At 45.5% G+C, this 24,157-nt stretch overlaps 1 protein-coding gene across 1 annotated transcript; it reads left to right on the forward strand.

Moving 5' to 3' along the window:
• On the forward strand, window positions 1-23,089 carry LOC100024120 (C-type lectin domain family 18 member A). Its single transcript, XM_007477513.3, has 12 exons — window positions 1-510; window positions 1,913-2,004; window positions 9,508-9,741; window positions 11,201-11,298; window positions 12,097-12,218; window positions 12,513-12,620; window positions 16,558-16,650; window positions 17,283-17,389; window positions 19,525-19,654; window positions 20,206-20,302; window positions 21,709-21,800; window positions 22,408-23,089. Exons 1-12 carry the CDS (start codon window positions 405-407, stop codon window positions 22,443-22,445), a joined length of 1,317 nt encoding a protein of 438 aa, XP_007477575.1. The 5' UTR covers window positions 1-404; the 3' UTR covers window positions 22,446-23,089.
• The last annotated feature ends 1,068 nt before the right edge of the window (window positions 23,090-24,157 follow it).

Raw genomic sequence — 24,157 nt, forward strand, 5'->3', positions numbered from 1 at the left:
CCCTGGAATGTCTTCTAGCCAATCAGCAGGGGCCTCTGGGGCTCCCCAGCATTCTAATAACGCTCCAATGATTAGCAGGGGCCGGGTCAGTGCACACGGGGCTGGGTGGACAGGCAGGGAGGACAGAGGGGATTCCGCAGGCTCTCCATTTTGCCTTTCTCTCCTTTCAGGAAGCCAACCACTGTTTGGACAGAGCCATTACTCAACAGTCGCTCCCCTTTGTCTCTCCCTGCCCAGCCCAGACAGTCTAAAGTTTTGAATAGACATCAGTGCTTGGGAACGTGCCCTGGGAGAGCAGAGACTGTCGCAGCTCAGCATCCCAGTCACTCTCACTGCCCTGCTCTGCCCAGCCCGGTGCCAACCAGCCTACCTCACGTCCGGTGCCCAAGCAGGAGCTGCCCCCCATGCAGGGACCATGGGCGTTCCTGACCTTGCTCCTGGGCCTCCTTCGGTTCACCAGGGCAGAAATCCAAATGCCCCAACTGCAGAAGGAGGGTCCCCTCTACCAAGGTAATGGGCATCGGCAGGGAGGGAGGTCCGGGACCTTGGGAGGTCTGGCTCTGGAGGAAAAGGGTGGGAGACGTTGTAAACCCCACAGAGAGCCTCCTCTCCATCCTCGGGATGTCCCTGAAGGAGACAGTGAATGATCCGTGGAGGTGGGAGGGCAGAGGGTCCAAGAAGGGAAATCTGGAGGGTGGCAGCTCTGCCCACCGCCTTCTCTCTGCTGCACTCCGGGTGCCCACCAGATGCCTGCTCCTATGGCCTCTCGAGCTCAGAGATACTTCAATCCATCCCCAGGCTGGGCTTAATTCAGGGCTTTCTGACCCATTTGAGTGGCCAACAGTCCAGCACAGTCCCTTGGGAGTTGTGGGTAGAAAAGTCCAGGCAGTGACCCTCCACTGAGGGTCTCCCTTTCCCTTGTTCTAGTTTGATTCCACCCTCCCTTCAGGCAGAGATGGATGGTCCAAAGAGAGTCCACAAAGGAGAAAACCAGGACATGGGTTGGGGCAGGAATGGGAGTGGAAACCCTTTAATTCATGGGGGAGGAACCTGAGAAACCATCTGGTTTTCTGCCCCATTCGACAAAGGAGGAAACTAAACCTCAGTGGTTAAATGACTTGCCCAAGGTCACAAAGATTCAAACAAATCCTCCTGACTTGAAATCCAGTCTTTTTCCCCCACTTGGAGCTTGCCAGGGAATAATCAGCCAGACCGATGCAAACAACACACAAATCCAATTTTGCTTAACTGCACATTTCAGGGGTTCATGGTTGGGAGATTTCATGTGTTCAGATGTTGAGTCTCTTAATCTCCAAGCATTCCTGCCATGTCCCCGGGGCCTGCTGCTCGGATTCTTCATTTTCCCTGCTTCCTAGGTTGTTTCTATGGGGCCTGCCTGGTCCATGTGTGGGCTGGGAGGAGGGGTAGAGAATGTTGTCACAGTTTGGCTGGGTATCCTTTGGGGTTCCCGCATTCCTCCTGCCTCTGGGTTCTCAGGGATCCCCTCTCCTCACATGAACAATCTGGGGGGTTTCCTCTCTTCCTTCCTGACATTCCTCAGGTCCTTGGGGATGATGTGCCCAATTTCTTCAGACCCATTCCTTTTTGCCATCCCTGAGTGCTCCCCAAGGGAGAAAAGCCCTTGTGGCCTCCGCTTCCCATTCCCCTCTCTGTCTCTGTCTCTGTCCCTTTGTGTCCTGCTTCCAATGAGACGTTTCTCTTCCCCACCCCTTCCTCCTCCCTGTCTCCCCCTTGCCCATCACCATGGAGATCTGCCTGCCTCCTGTTGCAATCTGGGAGACAAGTGTCCAGGCCCTGCTGATCCAGGAGGCCCTGCTGGGCTTTGAATCTGCAGCCTGGACTGACCATTGTCTGTGTGTGTCTCCCTTTGCTCCACCACTGATCATCCCAGCCCTGAGCTTGAAGGAAAGTTTCTTGCTTCTCGCCCTCCACAATAGACTCCGGAGCAAGGTCCACCCGCCAGCCGCCAACATGCAGAGGATGGTGAGTGTCTGAATTATGACGGTCCATCGTTGCTCTTTCCATCGCCAGGGAAATGTGTGGCTCCTTCCAAACAATTGCATGTCCTTGAAATCCCATGATTGAAAGTTCTAATTAGGTAAATTATGGCCACCGGTTTCCACCCAGAGCCAATGTGCAGTGGCTTTGGCATTCATACCCTTCAGGACTTGCCTGCTTTCCTCTATCCTTCTCATGAGGACCCTTCCTCCTGCATCCCCCCCTTCCACTAGGGGAAGACTCCCCCATCCCACCCTGCCCTTCCCAGCTTCCAGGATGGACCTAGAAAAGGACTGGAGAAAGCCAAAGAGATTGACCCAAGAGGGGCAAAATAGAACCCCAGCATGAGGAAGGGCTAAAGGAATTGGGAGCCTTTGCTGGTAAAGAGAAGGCTCCACTCTCTTAGAGTCCACAAACATTGAACTAAATACCTACTGTGTGCAGGTGAGTGATGGGGAGAAGCAACATGGAGCGAAAGCTCAGCCCCTGCCTTCGTGGAAATGAAAATCTAGCAAGGGTGTCGAGCAGCCCCAAGAATGGGCCAGACACTGCGCTAGGAGCTGAGTTTATTGGGGAAAAGCCCCCTAAGATCTTCCTATAGAGGAACAAGAAGGAGACAATAGCTAGAGATCTACACATAGCAGCTGGGTCTTCACTGACCCCATCCAAGTCATCTCTCCCAAGGCCATGAGCTCTTCTCTGCACACAGTAGAGACTAAATGTATACAGGATGAATAATAAAAATAAATATTAGCCAAGGGCATTCAAGGGGTGCAAATAAAGGCTTGGCGAGGTCCGAGAGAGGGTGAGGGTAGCTATGGAGTCTATCTACTTCTAGTTTAAACTTAAGGTCATCAGCAGTCTCTAAGTCCATGGAGGCTGGACTGGCATTGAAGCAGGCAGCCTGGCCGAGTTTCTTGAGCTCTCCCTTCCTGGGGAACTCAGAAATTGTGGAGAAGAATGGCTGGGTTGCACAGTGGGCAGAGAGCCAGTCCTGGAGTCCAGAGGATCTGGGTTCAACTCTGGCCTCAGACACTTCCTAGCTGTATGACCCTGGGCAAGTCACTTAACCCCAACGGACTAGCCTTACTGACCTTTTGTCTTGGAATTAATACTTAGTATTCATTCTGAGACAGAAAAGGTGGTTTTTTTAATTAGAAAAGAAAGTTGTGAACTTCTCTCTGAGGGCTTGTTTGTCCCATTTCTGCCTGGAGTTAGGGGGGAGTGGACGAGGTCCTCATCCCCACCTCCTCTGAGGCCAGGTAGTGAGTGGCTTGGTGATCCTGGCCAAGATGCGAAGGGATGGGACCATGGATCCTCCTGGAGAGATCCAGGATCCCTGGGCTCTGGGAGGATGATAGAGGTCATGTGGGGCTTTGCCCCAGGCCAGGCCCAGGACCCCCAGACCCCAGGACTGTTTCTCCTTCTTCCCATCCCCTGGTGGCTGAGCACTCGGTGCTTAGCTCCAGACCTTATGCCTCAGCGCCCCTGTCAGAATGTTTCAGCTAGCTGGGATTGTGTGTGTGTGTGTGTGTGTGTGTGTGTGTGTGTGTGTGTGTGTGTGTGTGTGTGTGTATGTTGGGGAGACTGGGGGAAGGGGGGCATCAGAAGCTCTGCATCCTTCCTGCCCCTGGAGCAAATGAAAATCGCCAGCATTTACAACCCCGCCTTTTAGGGGTGGCAAAGCAGCGGATGTGGATCCTCTCCTTGGATCCTCACAACACCCTTTCTGAGAGAGTGTTTCCTCCTCCTCTGAGGAGCCGGAGGAAGGTTTGGAGACTTCCAAGCTAGAGACAGGGAAGGAAGCGAGACAGACAGAGGGAGTCGTGTCTGAGTCTCCAGTGGGGACCCTCGGCTTTATCACTCTGTAAATGGAGGGAGGGAATTGTGGCAAGCCCATTGGGTGGGACTGACTTCTTGAGGTGTCTTTCCTGAACAAGTCATCCTGGGGATCCCCCCTAGGACTCTAGAGGCCCTCTCTGGGCTCAGCTGTCTGACTTGACCCTCCCTTGGCTCCAGAGATGGAGTGTCAGCAAGTGATGGAGGCAAGAGTAGCCTAGGGACCAGGGACAGTCCAGGGAGGGCTTGACCAAGGGGCCAGAGATAGCTAGGTCTACCTCATGGTCAGCCAGGCACTTCTGGGAACAGCTTCATGTCTCCATACTTTGTCTTCTCTTTGGAAAATTTCCCAAGAGTGTCTCCGTCTGCCCCAGCTCCCAGGATGGGTTTTTTTTCTCCCATACGGGCAGAATGTACGACCTCCTTACATCTGGCTGGAGGGGGAGGCATCCGACTCTAATTTCAGGCAAGGAAACCTGGAGCCTTCCCTGGCTTGCTCCATGGGGGAGATGCCCAGAGAAGGGGTCGCCCCCCAGGCTCTGGTCCCAAAGACACCTTCCATCTGACCCAGGGTGAGTGAAGGATCTGGTACAATGGTTAACGAGGCCCTGGGTGTGGGGAGCTTTCAAGGGGTGGGAGAGGTTCTCCCTGACTGCTTTCCTAGGGAGTGAACGTTCAGAGTCACCATCCAGCTGGTTGGTTCAGCCCCCAGCCATGGAGGCTGGGAGACAGGCCATAAATGCCTTCCCAGCTCAGCAATGACCTTGAATGCCAGGGGGTGAAGTTCCCAGGAGGTGGGGGTGGGTAGGAGAGCATCCTCTCTCCTTCATTCCCAGGTCTCCTCTCCCTTTCCTGTTGCTAAATTTGCTCAGGCGGCCTTGGGGTGTGTAGCCCCAGGATCAGGGCCACCATCAAGGTCAAAGGACCCGGAGCTGTCCATGGTAGGATGTCTCCAGGACAAAGAGCCCCTCCAGAACTCTCCCACTCTCAAGGCTCCCCAGCGCCATGAATCTTCTTTGAACAGCCCACACACAGAATCTATATCCTTCTGTAGACTCCAGTAAATACTCCCAAGCCCCACCATCCATCTATACTCAACACTTAAGTCCAAACGTCCCCCTCGCTCAAACCCCTACTCACACTTCATTTCTTTTCTTTTCTTTCCACTTCCAAATCACCTCCCTCCCTCCTTTTCCCTCCCCATGTAGAAAGTCAAGAAATACAGAGCCTGTTACAAACATGTATAGTCATGCAAAATAAATTCCTGGACTAGACATTTTTAAAAAAGTAGAAAAAAAAGAAAAAGAAGGAAAAAAATATACTTTGATTTGCACTCTGAGCCCATCAGTTCTCTATCTGGATAACTTGTTTCATTATGAGTACTTTGAAATTGTGGTTGGTGGGGCAGCTAGGTGCCACAGTCAATTGAAGGCCAGGACTGGAGTCAGGAGGACCTGAGTTCAAATTTGCTCTCAGACACTTGTGTGACCCTAGGTAAATCCTTTTTCCTCTGTTTGCCTACCCCTTCCCATTTGGTCTTAGAGTTATTACTAAGACAGAAAATAAGGGTTTAAGGGAAAAAAGAAAAGGAAATTATAATTAGTCATACTGATTAGGGATACTAAATCTTTTTAAAATGTTTTAAACTCTCACCTTCTGTCTTAAAATCAATACTGTGCATTGGTTCCAAGGCAGAAGAGCAGTAAGGGCTAGGGAATGGGAGTTAAGTGACTTGCCCAGGGTCACACAGCTAGGAAGTGTCTGAGGTCACATTTGAACCCAGGACCTCTCCCTCTTTGAATCTGGCTCTCAATCTACTACTGAGCCACCTAGCTGCCCCCATCTTTTAAAATTGATTATTATTAATTGTTTTTCTGGAACTGTTGGAGTCAGAATGCAAATCAAAGCTTGTTATTTTTCACTTTAGTTTATTTGGGTTTTTATCTTAGGGTTTTGGTTTCATGTGATTATTCTCTTACAAAAATAGACAATATGGAAATATGTTTTGCATGATAATACATGTATAACTCAGATCAAATTACTTACCATCTCTAGGAAGGGGAGAGAAATGAGGAAGGAGACAATTTGGATCATATAACTTCAGAAAACATATGGAAGATCATTATTACATGTAATTGGCAAAATAAAATATTTTTACAAAAAAAAATTGTTCTTCTGGTTTCACTCACTTCATGTTATATCAGTTCATACAAGTCTCTCTAAGGTTTCTGAAATCATTCAGTTCCTTATTTCTGATAGCATAATAGTATTCCTTCACATTCATGTACTATCACTCTTCCAGTCATTCCATCTCTTCAATTCCAGTTCTCTGCTACCATAAAAAGAGCTACTAGAAATACCTTTGTGCACATGGGTCTTTTTTCTCTGTCTTTGGTCTCTTTGGGGATAGAAACCTAGTATTGGAACCCTCAGATCAAAGGATATGCGCAATTTAATAGCTTCTGGGGAATAGTTCTAAAGTGCTTCCCAGCATTCACAGTCCCACTTTCAGTGTCCCTTGTTTTCTCACAATCTCTCCAGCATATGTCATCTTCATTTTTTGACATCTTAGCCAATATAATGAATGTGTGATGGTACTAAAGAGTTGTCTTCATGTGCATTTCTCTAATTATTAGTAATTTAGAACATATTTTCATACAGCTATTTAATAAGTTGGATTTCTTCCTCTGAAAACTCCCTATTTATATTCTTTGACCATTTGTAAATTAGAAAATGGCTCTTTTTCTTTTAAATTTGAATCAGTTCCCTCTGTATCTTCGAAACTTATCAGAGAACTTGCTGCAAAGATTTTTCCCCCACATTTCCTGGGTTGCTTCTAATTTTAGCTGCATTGATTTTGATCTCTTTTAAGTGTAACAGAATTATCCATTTTTGCTCCCCTGATCTTCTCTATCCCATTTGGTCATGAACTCTTCCATTATCCATAGATCTGGAGGTAATTTCTTCAATGCTCCACTATTTACTTATGATGTTATCCTTTTTGTCTAAATCTTAGAGGCATTTTGAGCTTATCTTGTTATACAATGTGAGATGTTGTTCTATACCTTGCTTCTATAAGACTACTTTCCAGTTTTCCCAAAAGTTTTTGTTGAATAGCGAATTCTTGCCTAAATAGTTAACATCTTTGGGTTTATCAAACACCAAGTTATTGTGCTCATTTCTACCTACTGGGGTACCTAATCTATTTTTGCTGATTGGCCTCTCTATTTCTTACCCAGTACCAAATGGTTTTGATAATCACAGCTTTTAAGTATAGTTTGAGATCTGGTGCTACTAGGCCACCTTCTTTACTGTTTTTTTTTAAATTATCAATTCCCTTGATATTCTTGACCTTTTGTTTCTCCTGATGAGTTCTGTTATTTTTCTAGCTCTATAATATAAATTTTAAGGGCAATTTGATTGACATGGTACTGAATAAGTAATTTCCACAATCTCCATCATTTTTATTATGTTGGCTTCGCCTACCCATGAGCAATGAATATTTCTCCAGTTATTTAGATTTGCCATTATTTATGTCTTAGCAGGTAGACTTCCAATTATTTCATATCATCTGTAACTATTTTAAGTGGTATTTCTCTTTCTAACTCTTCCTGCTGGATTTTGCTGGAAAAATACAAAAATATAGATGATTAGGGGGGACTTATTTTATATCCTGTAATTTTGCTGAAGTTGTTAGTTGGTTTGATTATTTTTTCTAGTTGATTCTCTAGGGTTCTTTAATTAATCCATTATATCATTTGCCAAAAAAATGCACATTTGATTAAAAAATATTTTTAAATTAACCAATGGCAAATAAAAGGAATATTTCCAGAGTCATAGTAAAACAGAAAATGAGGATTGTACATTAATCTGTGGCTATTATATACAACTGGCTTTTCTTTTTAAATGTAGGGTAGGCTCTGGGGCTATTGTCCCAAGCCTCCATTCATACTGGCACAGGGTTCCCAGAAGGCAGTTGCTACTTCTCCCCTTTGATTTGGAGAAAGTCCTTTCCTAATGCTTTTGCTCACAAGTCCCCCCAACAGTGTGTTTCTCTCATTGACTATCAGTTAATAACCACTGGATAACTAGATGCCCTCAGCTTTAAGAAATACATATTTGCTCAAGTTGTATAGTAAGAACAGTTAGTATGAAACATCCCCTCAAAAGTCTGGGATATAACTCTCTAGCAACTCTCTTTGAACTGTCCAAGGGAAAGTGGGTTCAAGCTTACAGCACATATAATGAACTGGGTAACTTCATTCCTGGAAATTCTTTTCTTCCCTTCATGGAGCCTCCTTGATGGTCCCCCTTAGGCACTATGGTAAATTCTGGAATGAATCTTTGCTTTGAGAGCCAGTATAAAACTGTTGATGTTAAGCTTTCTATACTAACATCTTTGCTTTTCTAAACACACAATATTTTCAGAATCACAGTTAGGAAAAAGGAAAGCGTCCCAGAGATCATTCAATAGTTAAGTGGAAATGGTTTTATTTCTAGAGGAGTCTGAGTCATTTTCAGGGTTCTCAGGGGCTACTTGAGAACATTCCAGCCTCACTCAGCTTTGACAATGTCCTGCTCTGTGACTTTGGAAGGTCAAACAGCATCTAGCTATTTTGGGATGAAAGGGGACGATACTAAGACACACAGCATGAAAATCACCCTCAAATTAACTTTTCAAGACAGATTCAGTTGTGTGTTGGTGGGGAGGAGACTCCCATCTGGTTCTTATTTTAATTTATCATCCTTTTTAACTAATTGCTAAGCTGAGTTGTTGCCACACTGCTAATGAAGTCCAAGTGCTGTCCTCTGAATTTGGGGATTGATGTAAATATAAAAAGGTGTCAATAAACATATTGATTTTAAAGATAATTTCATTTTAATTAAAAATAACATTTAATAAATTTAAATGCTTTTTAAAAATTCAAGATAAATTAAAATTTTTAATAAACATAAATTTAATTTAAAATTAATTCATTTTAAAAATAAATAACAATTAATTTCTGGACCCTGAGCCAAAGGCCTGTTTGCTCCATCTTAACTGTGGCCCTGCTTAGAGGTCTCACCCTCTCTGGGTCTTTGTTTTCCATTTACTCTCTAGGGAACATGAGTGATTTTTCTTCATCTATGACAAAGAGGCAGTGGAGAGAGAGAGAGAGAGAGAGAGAAAGAGAGAGAGAGAGAGAGAGAGAGAGAGTGTGATAGATGGGGTTGGGGGAGTTGGGGTGTAAGGTTGATGAGGAATAATTACTATCATTTTATTTGCAAGCAGGAACATATGCCTATGAGAGGAGAAAAAAGTCTATCTCCAGGGCTAGATGATGTTCACAGAGTGGAACCTGAATTAATTAACTTTAATTAATTCAGTTGAATTAATTAAAGCTAGTTTAAAAGGTTCAGGGTTTTTGTGATATATGGTAACTCAATTTTGGAACTGGATCCAAGGTATGTGGACTCTGGGGAATGTAACATAGATGTGAATTGTGATATCTTCTTGTAGAACAATAATCCTGCTGAGACCCTGAGGCCTGGGCAGCTTGTGCAGCCTGAACAGGTTCCCAGGGTGAGTCTGAGTGTTGTGCCCATGTGTCTCCCCACCCCCAATGAGGGGCCTGCTGGCTCAGCTCTCTGCCTCTGCCTCTCCCACAGGACTGGAGTGAGCAGCTGGCCAGGATGGCCCAGGAGCAGGCAGCTCAGTGTTCAGCTCAGGCCCTGCTCCCTACGGGGTTCCAGGCCCTGCAGGTGGGCTGGAATGTGCAGCTACTGCCTGCTGGGGTTGCCTCCTTCACTGATGTGGTCACCTCATGGTTTCAAGAGGGACAGTGGTATGCCTACTCAGCTGCCCAGTGCGCCAGCAACTTGTCCTGTGCTCACTACACCCAGGTAGGTGCTTGCTGGGAACTCAGGGATCTGTTTTCTCAGGAGTTCAACCCAAACACCAAGTTGGGATCATAAGGCAAATAGTTTGAGTTAGAAGGGAGCTTGGAGGCTATTTATTTATTTATTTTGAAAATTTCATTTAATTGGATGATTTAGAATATTTTTCCATGGTTATAAGACTCATGTTCTTTCCCTCCCCTCCCCTTCCCCCTCCCATATCTGACATGAAATTCCACTGGATTTAACATGTGTCACTGATCATGACCTATTTAGTCCAGGTCTATTATTTTACAGAAAAAGAAGCTGAGGCTTAGACAAATAAAGCAGGTAGCCCAAAATCACACAGGAAAAGTTGGAATCCAGGTCTTCTGAATTCAGAGTCTTTGCTCTTCCCACCTCACTGCCTCCTATCAGCTTTAATCTATAATTAAGGGGTCATTGAGATGGCTCAGTGGATTAAGAACCAGGCCTAGAGATGGGAGGTCCTAGGTTCAAATCTTGCATCAAATACTTCCTACCTATGTTACCCCAGACAAATCACTTAACCCCCATTGCCTAGTCCTTACCACTCTTCTGCCTTGGAACCAATACATCATATTGATTTTGAGACAGAAGATAGGTTTTTAAAAAACATTTTTCATCATATTTTATTTTCTTTCCCTCCCCTCCATCCTCTCCCTTCCCAGATCCAATAAGCACTTCCACTAGGTTATATAAATGTTATCACTTATTAAGGTGTTTTTTAAATCTACAATTAACAGTTTTATAGGAGGAAGCAGTGTTGTATAGTGGCTAGAGACCCTACCCTAGAGTCTGCAAGACTTGAGGTCAAATCTGTCTTTCAACATATTCTGGGTAATTGCACATATAATTTATAATAAATAATAATAAATATGTTTATAATTGCATGTGTAGTTTACAATAAATTAATTTAAGAACACAACTTAATACAATATACTCTCCTGACACTCCCATTTGTTACTTGTGTGATTTTGGGCAAGTCACTTTCACCTTGTTGACCTCAGTTTCCTTTGTCTGTAAAATGAATGAGGTGCATGAGAACACCACGAATGTTCCTTCTAGCTCTAAATTCATGCTCTGCAGAGACCCCTGCTCACCCCAGCCCCTTATGCTCCCTGCCTACCTGCTTGCCTGGAACGCCCATGCAACTTTCTCTACCCATTGCGATCCTCTTTCTTCATATTTCAACTCAAGACTCTTCTCCCTCAGGAAGTTTTCCCAGCCAAGCTCTACCCAAATCTGGGTGTTTGGGGGGATGTGAAAGCTGAGACATGTTCTTCCTTCTGATTGCCTCTGTGTGGTTCCCAGCTTGAAAGACCCTCCTCCTGTGTTCTCCTCTGGGGGGTGGATTGGGACATGCCAGAGGGGGGAGCAGATGGGAAGTGGGAACTGGACCCTGTCCAATGACTCTAAGCCTGTGGGCTCTCTTCATCTCCTGCAGCTTGTATGGGCCACTTCCAGCCAGCTGGGCTGTGGGAAGCACCTCTGCAATGTGGGTCTCTTGGAAATGGAAGCATTTGCTTGTGCCTATTCTCCTGGGTAAGGTCTCCCCCATATCCGGTTTGGGGGGTGTTGTTCATTCTTCGGGGACTGTTCCTCCTTGGGGGCATCAGCCAAGAGCACTTGTACCTTTTGCAATTTTCTGGTAGTATCTCTCCTCCTATCCCATCCAGGTAACTAGATCCTTCTGAGCATCCTAGATCTAAAGATAGAAGGAGACTTGGGGACTAAATGATCCACTGCCATGTCCACCTTTAGCAGCAGGCTGGTGAAACCCATTGATCCCTTCTCAGAATCCTATTTTCAAATGCTTAAAATGAAATACAAAGGGAACCAATTTCATTGAAATGTAGTTATCACAATAGTTTTAAAAACAAATTCATGGACCTCCTGATATATATCCCTAGGATCTGGGTTAAGAATCCTTGATTCTAGTCAAATCTTCTCATTTTAGTTGAATTGGGTCTCAGGCATAGTTAATGACTTGGCCATGGTTACATAGGTGGAAGGATCAAAGGTGATACTTGAACACAGGGACTGTGACACAGTTGATAGAGTGCTAAGCCTGGGATCCAAAAACTTCATCTCCCCAGTTCAAATCCAATCTCAGATACTCAGTAGCTGTGTGACCCTGGATAAGTCATTTTACCCTGTTTGCTTCAGTTTCTTCATCTGTAAAATGAGCTGGGGAAGGAAATGGCAAACCACTGCAGTATCTCCGCTAAGAAAACCCCAAATGGGATTATGAAGAGTCAGACACTACTGAAATGTCTCAACCACTGTGGCTGCAGACTCAATACTCTTTCAACATCTCTGGGTCTGTGCTCTTTTGTGCAGGGGCAACTGGGAGATGAATGGGAAGACTATTGTACCATACAAAAAGGGGGCCTGGTGCTCTCTCTGTACTGCTGGTGTCTCAGGCTGCTTCAAAGCCTGGGATCATGGAGGTGGGCTCTGTGGTGAGTATCCCCTAGCTCTTTTCTCCCCCCTCTTCTTTTTTCCTGCTTTGCATCCTCCTGGAGAGTCATTTCTAGAATATTTTCTTAATGGCCCAGAGGAAGCTACAGCTTCTCTGGATGGAAGTGATGAGTGAGGGGGATGCACATTCTCATGAGTAATGCTGTCCTGCCCTTGGCAATATTGCCTTGCCTAAGATGCCACCCAGAGAATCCTGGCATTTTTGAAATTGGCCTGGCCTAGTGGGGATGTGTCCCTAACTTTTCCTCATTTATCCCTATGCTCTCTCTGATCAGAGGTACCCAGAAACCCATGTCGGATGAGCTGCCGGAATAATGGACATCTCAATGTCAGTACCTGTCACTGTCACTGCCCCCCAGGTTACACTGGCAGGTATTGCCAAGGTGAGGAGGGTCCTAGAGAATGTGGGTTGTACAGAAAAATGATGGTGGAGGTACACAGAGAGTTTAGCTTCCATAGGCAGTAAGACTGGGTAGCAGGAGCCCCAACTCAACTGGACAATTTATAACTGCTAAATGTAGGACAAAAAAGACAAAATGAAAAATGGTGTCTGCCCTTGAGGAACTTCCATTCCACTGGCAGGATACAACTTGCACACAAATAATTTGAGGAGACAGGGGGTGAGAAAAGAGAAAGAAGGGGAAAGGAAGAGGGGTGTGGAAGAGACAGGAGACAGAGAGTTGAGATGGAAAGATAGACAAAGAGTGAGAGGGAGGGAGAGAAAGAGACAAAGAAAGAGAAGAGAGATAAAAGGAGGGAGAGAGGGAAGGAGAAAAAGAAGAGAAAAGAAGAGTGATGGAGATAGAAAGAAGGTCGGAGGGAAGGAGGAATGGAGAGACAGAGTCAAATAGGAGATGGGAGAGAGAGAGAGAGAGAGAGAGAGAGAGAGAGAGAGAGAGAGAGAGAGAGAGAGAGAGAGAGAGAGAGAGAGCGCACAATGATAACTAGGATGATCAGGACAGACTTCACAGAGGAGGAGGCACCACAGTGTAGCCTTAAAGGAAGCTAAGAATTCTTAGAGACCAAAATTATCCATATCTATTTTAGAAAATAGAATAGTAACTAGATTTGTTTTTCCACTTGGGACAAAAGCAGGGGGTTTTGTTGTCACTGTTGGTGGCGGCGGCATTTTTTTGGAGAAGGCATAGTCACAAAGAAGAAAATTTGACTACAGGGGCAACTGTCTTAGGAGACAGAGAAGTCCAGTCCTCTGGGGGCCTGGAGAGAAAAGAGATCCAGGGGAAGAAATCCCAGAGGTAGGACCCTGGGGAGGGCATAAAGCCAATAAGGCACAGGGATGGTGATCACTATGAGGAGGAAGCAGACTTTTCCAGGGAGGGAACCCAGAGAATTAATGTGTTGGGGCAAAGCCTCACTTGCTTTGAACTAGTTATGGTATTGCAAGGAAGTATATTCTAGGTATATTCCAGGGAATAGCTTGTTCAAAATCATGGAGTGGGAGACAGAATGCAGAGTTTAGGGAAAATACAATAGCTGGCTTGACTAGACCATAAAATATGGGAAAATGTAGAAAGGGGAATTATAGACAAGGAATACTACAAAATAAGCTTGGGAAAGTAGACTGGAGTCTGATTGTGAAAGACTTCAATGCCAAGCTAAAGAATTTCTATTTTATCCTAAAGGTATAGGGAGCCACTGAGATTCTTGATGAGGGGAATCATATGATCAGATCTTGTCCTTTAGGGTTATTTTTTTTAAAAAATATATTTTATTTGATCATTTCCAAGCATTATTCGTTAAAGACATAGATCATTTTCTTTTCCTCCCCCCCACCCCCCATAGCCGACGCGTAAGTCCACTGGGCATTAGATGTTTTCTTGATTTGAACCCATTGCTTTGTTGATAGTATTTGCATTAGAGTGTTCATTTAGAGTCTCTCCTCTGTCATGTCCCCTCAACCTCTGTATTCAGGCAGTTGCTTTTTCTCGGTGTTTCCACTCCCATAGTTTATCCTTTGCTTATGAATGGTGTTTTTTTCTCCTGGATCCCTGCAAGTTGTTCAGGGACATTACACCGCCACTAATGGAGAAGTCCATTACGTTCGATTATACCACAGTGTATTAGTCTCTGTGTACAATGTTCTCCTGGTTCTGCTCCTCTCGCTCTGCATCACTTCCTGGAGGTTGTTCCAGTCTCCATGGAACTTCTCCACTTTATTATTCCTTTTAGCACAATAGTACTCCATCACCAACATATACCACAGTTTGTTCAGCCATTCCCCAATTGATGGGCATCCCCTCGTTTTCCAGTTTTGGGCCACCACAAAGAGCGCAGCTATGAATATTTTTGTACAAGTCTTTGTGTCCATTATCTCTTTGGGGTACAGACCCAGCAGTGCTATGGCTGGGTCAAAGGGTAGATATTCTTTTGTCGCCCTTTGGGCATAGTTCCAAATTGCCCTCCAGAATGGTTGGATCAATTCACAACTCCACCAGCAATGAATTGATGTCCCTTTAGGGTTATTTTGACAGTTACGTGAATGAAAGAGACTGGTAGAGGGAAATCTAATTAGAAAACTTTTGCTATGGTTCATGCAAGAGTCAAAAAGGAGAATGGACTGGAAAGACTTTGTGGAGGTAGAATTATTAAGACTTGGCAGCTGACTGGAGAAGAAATGTGAGGGAAGGAAAAGCATCAAGAATGGGTGACTAGAAAGATGGCGGTATCCTTGGAAGAAAGAAGCAAACTTAGAGACAAAATGTGTATGGGTAAAAGAAAATGAGTTCTGTGTGGGCCATGTTGAGTTGGAGATGTCAGTGATGTGTTGTGATAGTGATGTCTAGCAGGCGATTTCTGGCTGTACAGAGCTGACATTCAATCAATCAATTAATCAATTAATCAATCACTATTTTAAAGTGTCTACTGTATACCAGGCACTGGGGATACAAAAAGAGGCAAAAGACAGAACTTGCCCTCAAGGAGCTTATAATCTAATGGGGGAGATAATATGGAAACAAATATATACAGAGTAAGTTCTATACAGGATAAATAGGAAATAACAAAGGGAAGGCACTAAAATTAGCAGTCAAGAGACAGATTAGGCTGGATATATAGATTTGTGAGCCATTTATAGGGATATAATCCTGGCACTGGATCTTGAATTAGGAGTTCCATCTTGCTTTCAGACACTCACTAGTAGTGTGACCCTGGTCAAATTACTTCCTATCCACCTGCCTCATCTTGCTCATTTATAAAATGAGGACAATAATGCCTTTTAGGGGTGTGGTGATGATCAGATGAAATCTTTGTAAAGGGCTTCGCTATACTTAAAGCTATTATGATCTGTGAGATCTATTAAGTGAGAACTATTATGATCATCATATGAAAAGAGGGTCTAGGACAAAGTATGGAAAGCCTCCATCAGAGAAGGTGGGACAGAGATTTTGATCCAGCAATGAATAAGAAGGTGTGGTCAGGCAGGGAGGAGGAGGAGGACCAAAAGAGAGAAGTGTCATGGAAGCGAAGGCTGGAGAAGGTGTCCAGGAGAAAAGGTCTATTACACATCTTCAAATGCAGATGGAGATCAAAGAGGATGACTGTTGAGGGAAAGGCCATTGGATTTGTCCATTCAGAGACCATCAGTCACTTTGCAGGGAGCAGTTTCAGTCGGGCCAGTAGTGGCATGGGCCGTCACATCTGATGCAAAGGGTTGAGAATTGAGTGGGAAGTGAAGGAAGCTATGCTGAGCCATAACCGATCATTTCAGCACCTGGGACAACCGCCACCCTGGGCAAGGAATTGCAACTAGGGGCAAGCAGCAGAAAATGAGCTCTCAAATTCACGTTGCCATTCCTGGTGTGAAAAGAATTCTAGAAGTAATTAAGATGAATTTGGAGGGAAGAATTAATTTCTTGGGCAGCTCAGAGTTGGAAGGCACCCCTCTCCTTCACGAGGTCAGAGGAGCCCATGCTTTCTTCTCACCAAAGAGGCTTCCCTCCCATCCAGCCTACAGAAGGGAAGAGAGGATTGAGAGCCATACTGACCCTCCTAGTTGGATGCTGTCCCCTGTACCCAGCAGCAGCTTTGGCCTGTGCTTGACAAACTGCTCCCCCATGCCCCCCATTTCCTTCTAGTCTGACTGAAGTGTTGACTTTTCACCAACTCTCAAGTTTTCTACTGTGGGCTAACTATGGCTCTAGGAAATAATGAGGGTGGATTCATTTGGGGAGATCAAGAAGGGGGCAATACTGATACAAGCCAAAGGGTGTTCTCTGGGTGCTAGAGGCTCAGAGGTAAGGGTCAGAGTTAGGGACTGGCTTGGGTCAAGGCTGGCTTACCCATACTCTGGGTACCTTACAGTGAGGTGCAGTGTCCGGTGTCAACATGGGCGATTCCGAGAAGAGGAGTGCTCTTGTCTCTGTGATGTTGGCTATGGTGGAGCTGAGTGTGCTAGTGAGTATTGCTTTAGAAGCTCCTTTCTCGAAATCCAGACCAAACCCAGGGCTCTGGATTCTCTCTCAGAACCCAAAGGAGGCAGGTCTTGCCTGCTGGAACTTGCCAGGACCTTTGTGGGTGTGTAACTTTCTGAGCATGCAGGAGAGGTTTCCTTCCAGCCTCAATAATACCTTTCTCCTCTTCCCACACTCAATGGTCTGGCCAAACTAGCCCTCTGGCTCTTTCTCATCCATAGCATCCCATTTCCCATCACCGAGCCTTTGCATTGGATTCCTGCCTGGAATGTCCTCCCTCCTCACTTCTGCCTCCAAGAGTGTTCCTTCTTCCAGATTCATTTCAACTACCATCTTGTCCATGAAGCTTTCCCAGATTCCTCCCCACTGCTACTGCCCCTCCCTCCCAAACAACCTCGCATTTATTTTGTATTTATTATCCTTTGTGTACTGATAGATGTAAGTGCAGTCTCCCTAGATTGATTGTAAACTCCTGGAGGGCAGGGACTGTTCCATTGTTGTCTCTGTAGCTCTGCATATAGCAAGGACTTGTCAGTTGACTGATCCAGGTGCTCTCTGTCCTGACCTCATGCCAAGGTATATGAGCACCCAAGGACCCACACTCTTCTCTCTCAGTCAAGGTCCAGTTTCCCTTTCATGCCTGTGACCTTTGGATAGACGGCAGCTGCTTCATGGTCTCCCCTGAGGCAGACACCTACTATGGAGCTAAGAGTAAATGTCAGGTGAAGCTCTTGTTCCTGTGGGACCCCTGGGGGAGGGAGAGGGTCCTGGCCTTTTCTGAGTGAAAGGGAGGGAGGGAGGATTTGCAGCCTCTATGAATAATTAATAGATATTTCCTGACTTCAGTCCCTTTAGTGTGAGGGCAAGGTCTTCTTTCCCCAGTATCACCTTGCCTTCGAACTGGCTGATGTCCTGGAAAGAAGTCCCAAGAGCATGAACAACAACCCCTTTAGTGTGAGGGCAAGGTCTCCCCTTGTTCTAGACCTCACTTGAGTGGTATTGTCTATCTAGAATCTAGTTGGCCAATTTTCTCAGTCTAGGATGTGGTTCATGGGATCCAGGGTGATTCAGGGAAAACAAAATTGGATTTGTAATTAGGACTCAGGTTCAAATCCTCTCTCATTTACTACCAATATAATTCTGGGCAAGTCACTTAATCACTACGTGCCTCAGTTTCCCCAATTGTAAAATGAGGATAATAGCATTTATCTTGAAGGGTTCCTGTGAGGATCAAATGAGTAAGTGCTTAGGACAGTGCCTGGCACATAGTAGGTGCTGCAGAAATACTCATTCCCTCTCTCTTCTTTTCCACCCCTAATTCTCTCTTTAAAAAATAAAACAACCCTTACCTTCCATCTTAGAATCAATACTGTGTATTGTTTATGAGGCAGAAGAAGGAGTAGGGGTTGACCATGATGGGTGACTTGCCCAGGGTCACCCAGCTGGGAACTGTCCAGTTCTCTTGATCATCAATCCCAGAGGGCAGATACCAAAGAATCTGCTTTGATTCCGTTTAATTCAGTCCATCAGCTTTTAGGAGATTTTTGAGAAAACGGGGTAACTGCAGATGCAGTCCCCGATCTTACAGAGCCCCTACAGTTCACAGAAGGGAGAAACTGTCTAACTCAATTTAATTCAACCCATATGAATTACTCCATGCCAGGCACCATGCCAGGTGCTGGGTATACAACGACAGGGTCCCAGGTTATGCCTCGTTTTCCTCTGGGAAGTCCTATCCTGGGTCATAGGATTTAGAATCATAGATTTGGAGACAGAAAGGACTGCAGAGATCATTGACTGCAACCTCCTCATTTGGCTAAAGAGACAACAGAGGCGACAGAAGTTCAGTGACTCAGTGGCCAGGGTCACACAGGCCAGGGTCTGAACCCAGGTCCTCTGATTCCAAATCCTATTTTCTACAGGATGAATGAATGAATCAATCGATCAATGAGAAAGCCTTTTTAAGAGCTTTAACTGTGTTCCAAGAATTGTGTTTGGGATACAATGAGGGACAGGGGAATGGCTTTTATTCTCAAGGAACTCATACTTTAATTGGGAAAGGCAACATAAAAGAAATTCAACTTCAGGGCAAATGGAAAGGCCTGGAAGTCCTATGGGTGATTCAGGGAGGAGGGTGGCAAAGCCCAGGGGGATTTAACAACCTAAGATCACTAGAGACAGTTCTTGGGGATTCCAGGGCTTGAAGGTGGGGGGGGGACTTCAGGAGCTAATAGCAGGAGCCATGGCAAGGTCTGGTGGTCCTTCATCTCTCTGGAAGACTCCCATCCCATCCAAGCAGTGTTCAGTCAAGCAGCCTGGAGGCAAGACAGGGGATAGAGCCCCCATTGGTGGTGCTCTTTCCTCTGACATGCCCACAAGGGCCAAATGGAGTGTAGACTCCTAGCTGGCCCATCCTGGCTGACTTTTCAGGGACCTTCTTGAAGCTTTGCTCTGGAGGTAACCTCTTAACAATAATGATACTCGGCATTAATATTTGAGTTTTGCCAAGTGCACTACAAATATTATCTTATTTGATCCTCCCAACAATTATGGAAGGCAGATACTCTTATTATCCCTATTTTAGAGATGAGGAAGCTGAGGCAGTCAGAGATTAACTGACTTGCTCACGGTCGCTTAGCTAACAAGTATCTGAGATAGGAATTGAATTCAGATCTCCCTGACTCCAAATCCAGCTCTCTATCCATTGCACCATATAGGTGGGGAAATTCGTGGAGCTTTTCTTGGTCTTTCTGAGGGTGGATGCTGGGGTCTCTTGGAGTTTCTCCGAGGAGAAGCCCAGAGATGCTTTGGGTTCCCTGGGTAAGATGGTATCAGTGACAAGGCTAGTGACTTGTAGGAGAAGGGTGGAATGCTGGCTCAGATTGAGAACCAAAAAGTCCAGGATATCCTTGCCTTCTACTTGGGACGCCTGGAAACCAACAATGAAGTGACAGATGCTGACTTTGAGACGCGGAACTTCTGGATTGGTGAGCATGGTGGCTGGAAGTGATGGTAGGGTAGGAGAAGGACTATGGGGGCTGCCCAGCTCAGGGGGGATTTTGTAGTCCCATTTAAGAGTCTTGGAATAGGGCTGGGTGGATCCCAGAGCCATAGCCATGTGAAGACAAGATGGAGATGGAGATCAAGAGATCAGGGAAGACCAGGAGATTAGGAATCTGCCCAGCTGTTGGGTCAGTGGTCTTCTCTGAGAGGGCGAGAGGGAGGAGAACTGTCTTCCAGAAAAGATCAGGAAGACTGGCCAAGGGTATGAAGTGGAGAAGGGAAGGGAGCCAGTGGGTGAAAGAGGGAGAAGTTCAGGGGCTTTAATACTAGGAAGTGGTCCTCAGTAGGTGAAAGCTCTTCAGGGAAGGGAATAGTGAAGGAATTGGGGGGCATGGGACCCATAGACTCAAGACACTGGAGTACCCCCTCCTACTCCCTCCCTTAGTGTTGATTTAGGGTGGAGGTAGAGCCAAAAACAGAGACCCCTCCCAGAAGATTGATGGATACTGACCTGATGGTGTTGTCCTTACCCTAGGACTGACCTACAAGACCTCCAAGGACTCTTTCCGCTGGGCCACAGGAGAGCACTATTCCTTTACCAGTTTTGCTTTTGGTCAGCCAGACAACCAAGGGTGAGAGAGCAGGGGGAAGGGGCAGGGGTATGCTGTTAAATGTTTAACAACCGGCTCTCCAGGTGTGACATATAAATAGGTTATATTACATACTACCCTATATTTCAACATTTGATTTATTGTTTCATTGATTGTGTAGACTTAAGAAAGTGATGGATAAAATGTTTCTAATACAGGATAAACTTAAAAGTGTATCATGCATACTTGTCGGTGATCTATAATATATAAACTTTTAAGTTTAATCTGATTTTAGCTCTTTGGATGTGTACACTAAATATTTATAGATCAGATATATAATATAAAATATATACACATATGATAGATACATCTGTGGCATATTTTTATATGTTATATATCATGGATACAACATGTTGTATGATATATATATATGTATCCAATTTCAAATTTTATCTGCATTATTAACATTTTCCTCATCACTTTCTTAAGTCAAGCCAATCAACAAAATAATAAGGCACATTCTGATGTGTAGGGTAGTTTCAGAGGGGTAAATGCCCATTTTGCTAACAGGGTAGCTGCTCAGGGAGGGATATCCCAGGGCTAGGGGCCATTCCAAGTTGGAAAGTGGCCAAAATCTCAACACTGTCTACTGTCCTGTCATTGGCCCATCTTTCCTTCATGCCATCAGGCAGTCGACCAGTATTACAGCTGAGATGGCCCTGCTCTCAAGAGCCTTTTCCAGCTAATTGGAAAATGAGGCAGGAAAACAGGAAACAATTAGAAAACAGGGCAAAATAATATTTACATTGATTCAACAAATGTTCATTATGTGCAAGACACAAGGCTAGGCTCTGAGCAAAAATGAGTCTCCATCCTCAAGGACTTGATATTTTCTCGGGGCTACGACTCAAAGGATGAGAATTCTAGCAGCTCTGGGAATTAGAAAAGGCTTTGAAGAGACCCCAGTATTTGAAGAAGAAGGTAAAGGCTTTTGACAGGTAGAGCTGGGAGTGGAGAAGCTCTGTGGAAATTTAGAGACAGAAGATGGAAATGTCAAGTTTGGAGAAGTTGAGGTCTAGGGGTTGGCATGCTGAATGGGCTAGGTAATGGGTCAAGTGACTTGCCCAGGGTCACACATCTAGGAAGTGTCTGAGACCAGATTTGAACCCAGGTCCTCCTGCCTCTAGATCTGACTCTCTATCCACTGAGCCACCCAGCTTCCCCCTTTAGTATCAATTCTAAGATAGGAGAGTGGCAAGGACCAGGCAATGGTGGTTAAGTGACTTGCCTAGGGTCGAACCACTAGGGGCAGCATCTTTTCCATTGCAGGACACTTAGTTCCTAGTAGAGCCATAGAACTTACTTGCATAACTCTCTCACCCCCAAATTTCTACCCTGATCACTCCCCATGGAATGGTTCTCAATTCTCTCCATCTGGGACCCTGCAGATTTGGGAACTGTGTGGAGCTACAGGCATCAGCTGCCTTCAATTGGAATGACCAGCGTTGCAAAACCCGAAATCGCTATATCTGCCAGTTCGGTGAGTGGCCCCTTGTTATCCCCCCAATTCCCTCACCATGCCCCAACTCTCAGGGTTCTGTCTTTTCCCTTCTTCCAATCTTGCTTTCCTGGAAGCAGGAATGCCAAACCATGAACTGGGTTCCCTCCCTTTTCCCCCTATCATCCTGTCCCTCCCGCCATCTTCCTTCCTTGTCTCATCCTGGAATTCCTTTCTGGACTTTCTTTCCCCTGATTCTCATCTCACAGGTTCTTCTGGGTAGCCAGCTCAGCCCCCTGGGCTCGTCTTCATTCTCTAACACCAGCAGGGTTATCGGGGCTATAGGGAGGCAGGGGAATCCTTGGGTCAGTTCAGGTATAGAGACAGCACTCTCCATGCCTTGGGCTGATTCCGTTACGAGGGCAGGGAGCATCAGTAGCAGTCTGGGGAGCAACTTGGGGTCCTTTGGTCAGAACATAGCCAGCGTCCTTGCAGAGGGCCCCTCCTCCTTTCTAGGTCTTCTGATGGACATGGCTTTCCCAGAGGGCACCTCACTAAATGTGCCCTACCTTTCATGGCCCATTTGGAATGGGCTGCCCAAATGGGGATCGAGTAGGTCTCTGACACGTGGCTTTGGGGTCTTTCACAGCCCAGAAGCACATTTCTCAGTGGAACTTGGAGCCCTGAAGTGGTACCTCCTGTCATTTCTGCCAGCCTCCAGCCCACCCCTCTTGCCCCTGCCCTAAACCCTTGACACCCATCTAGAAGAAGATGATGTAGGTGGCTCAGAAGGTGATTCTGGATCATCGAGGATACATCCCTCCCCCTGACACCTGCTGCTGTTAATCTGGCATCTCTGTATCTCTATGGAAGAGTGAAGGGGGCCAGGGAGTGAGGCAGGAGGCTCACTGACCACCAGGGAAGGGGTGTACATGAGGGTGCATGAGGGCAGAGGGAAGTATCCACGAGAGACTCCTAGTCACTGACCACCCCGCCGCCTCTGAGTCAGGGGGGTTTCTGGGCCGGGTCTTTCTCTTAATGCTTTCTGCTGGGGCATCTTTCTTTTTGCTTCTGCTGGTACATAGGGAGGGTCAAGTGTCCCTGGCCATCCACTGTAAGCATGTATTCATGATGGCATTCAATGCCCCTGGCAGGAAGCACAGGCAGCTGGACCACTGCCGACTCTCTTCCTGCCCCTCTCAGTATGTATGATAGTGAATTTGGGTCCTAGGACCCAGCTAGTGACAGTATTGAGCAAATAACATAGCAAATGAGCATCTCTGGGCACTCAGGATGTACCTTGTGAAGGAATAAACTAATTTATGCCTAAACTTGGGGGCGTTTTCTTTGCTGTCGTGGCTCCGCGGTCTCCTGGCTTGCTAGGGTTTGCCCAGGTCTCCCTGAAGCTTTGGAATGGGGCTTTTCTCCCACACCTCCCTCTGTACCCAAACAACTGAAGGAGTCACCAGGGGTTGAGGGAAGGACAGGAGGGGAGGGGAGGAAAGATTCAGTCCAGCAGCAGCAGAGAAGTCACTCTGAGCTCAAAACCAGAATTGTGTGTGTGCGTCGTGGTCCCTTTTGCAGGGACTCCCTTTTTTTAAACCCTAATCCTCAGTTTTAGAATCAATCCCAACTGAGTTCCAAGGCAGAAGAGCAGTAAGGGGTAGGCAATGGGGGTCAAGTGACTTGTCCAGGATCACACAGCCACGAAATGTCCGAGACCAGATTTGAACTCATAATTTCCTGTCAAAGACCTGGCTCTCTATCCACTGAGCATCCCAGCTGCCCTTCTCAATCGTTCTTTTCAATCCATCAAGTAAAATGCACGGGAGACTAAAAGAAACCAATTATATTGAGATTTATTTTTTTCCAGCCAGGTTCATAGATGCCTGAAGTCTATTAAAAAGACCCCGTGGGTCCAGGTTAAGAACCTTGGCTCTTCAACTAGGAGGGACTTTATTTTTTTTTGTCATCTTAATTTTTATCTTTTTAAATTCTTTCTTTACTTATTCCAGTAACAAATGTACACATAAGTTTCCCAAGGTTATATGATTCACGTCGTCTCCTTCCCCAAGGAGGGACTTTAAAGAACATACAGTTCAATTCTTCAACTTCATAATTGAAGAAACTCAATGCAGAACAGTTAAAGGACAATCAACAAGCATTATTTAATTTATTTTAAATGACTTTAACAAATAATATTATAAAATGTAACATAATAAGCTATATAAATAAACAATGCTTATTAATTAGGTGACTTATCCAAGGTCCACATAGAGTGAGAATTTGTACTCAGAGTTTCTAACTACAAACCAAGACTTTGGTATAATAGGACCTGATTTCAGAGTGTTTTCCTAGATGAGTCCTTTTAGTAGAAGTAATGGGGAGCCACTGAGGTT

Source organism: Monodelphis domestica, chromosome 1 (genome assembly GCF_027887165.1).
Source record: "Monodelphis domestica isolate mMonDom1 chromosome 1, mMonDom1.pri, whole genome shotgun sequence".
In the NCBI taxonomy this organism is placed as follows: Eukaryota; Metazoa; Chordata; class Mammalia; order Didelphimorphia; family Didelphidae; genus Monodelphis; species Monodelphis domestica.

What these genes read in the sequence shown, in the direction of transcription:
- LOC100024120 (XM_007477513.3), top strand. Translation starts at nt 405, where the DNA reads ATGCAGGGACCATGGGCGTTCCTGACCTTGCTCCTGGGCCTCCTTCGG. An exon ending in GGAGGGTCCCCTCTACCAAG is followed by an intron (nt 511 to 1,912) that starts GTAATGGGCATC and finishes TGATCATCCCAG; the next exon opens with CCCTGAGCTTGAAGGAAAGT. An exon ending in TGGTGGAGCTGAGTGTGCTA is followed by an intron (nt 16,651 to 17,282) that starts GTGAGTATTGCT and finishes CTTCTCTCTCAG; the next exon opens with TCAAGGTCCAGTTTCCCTTT.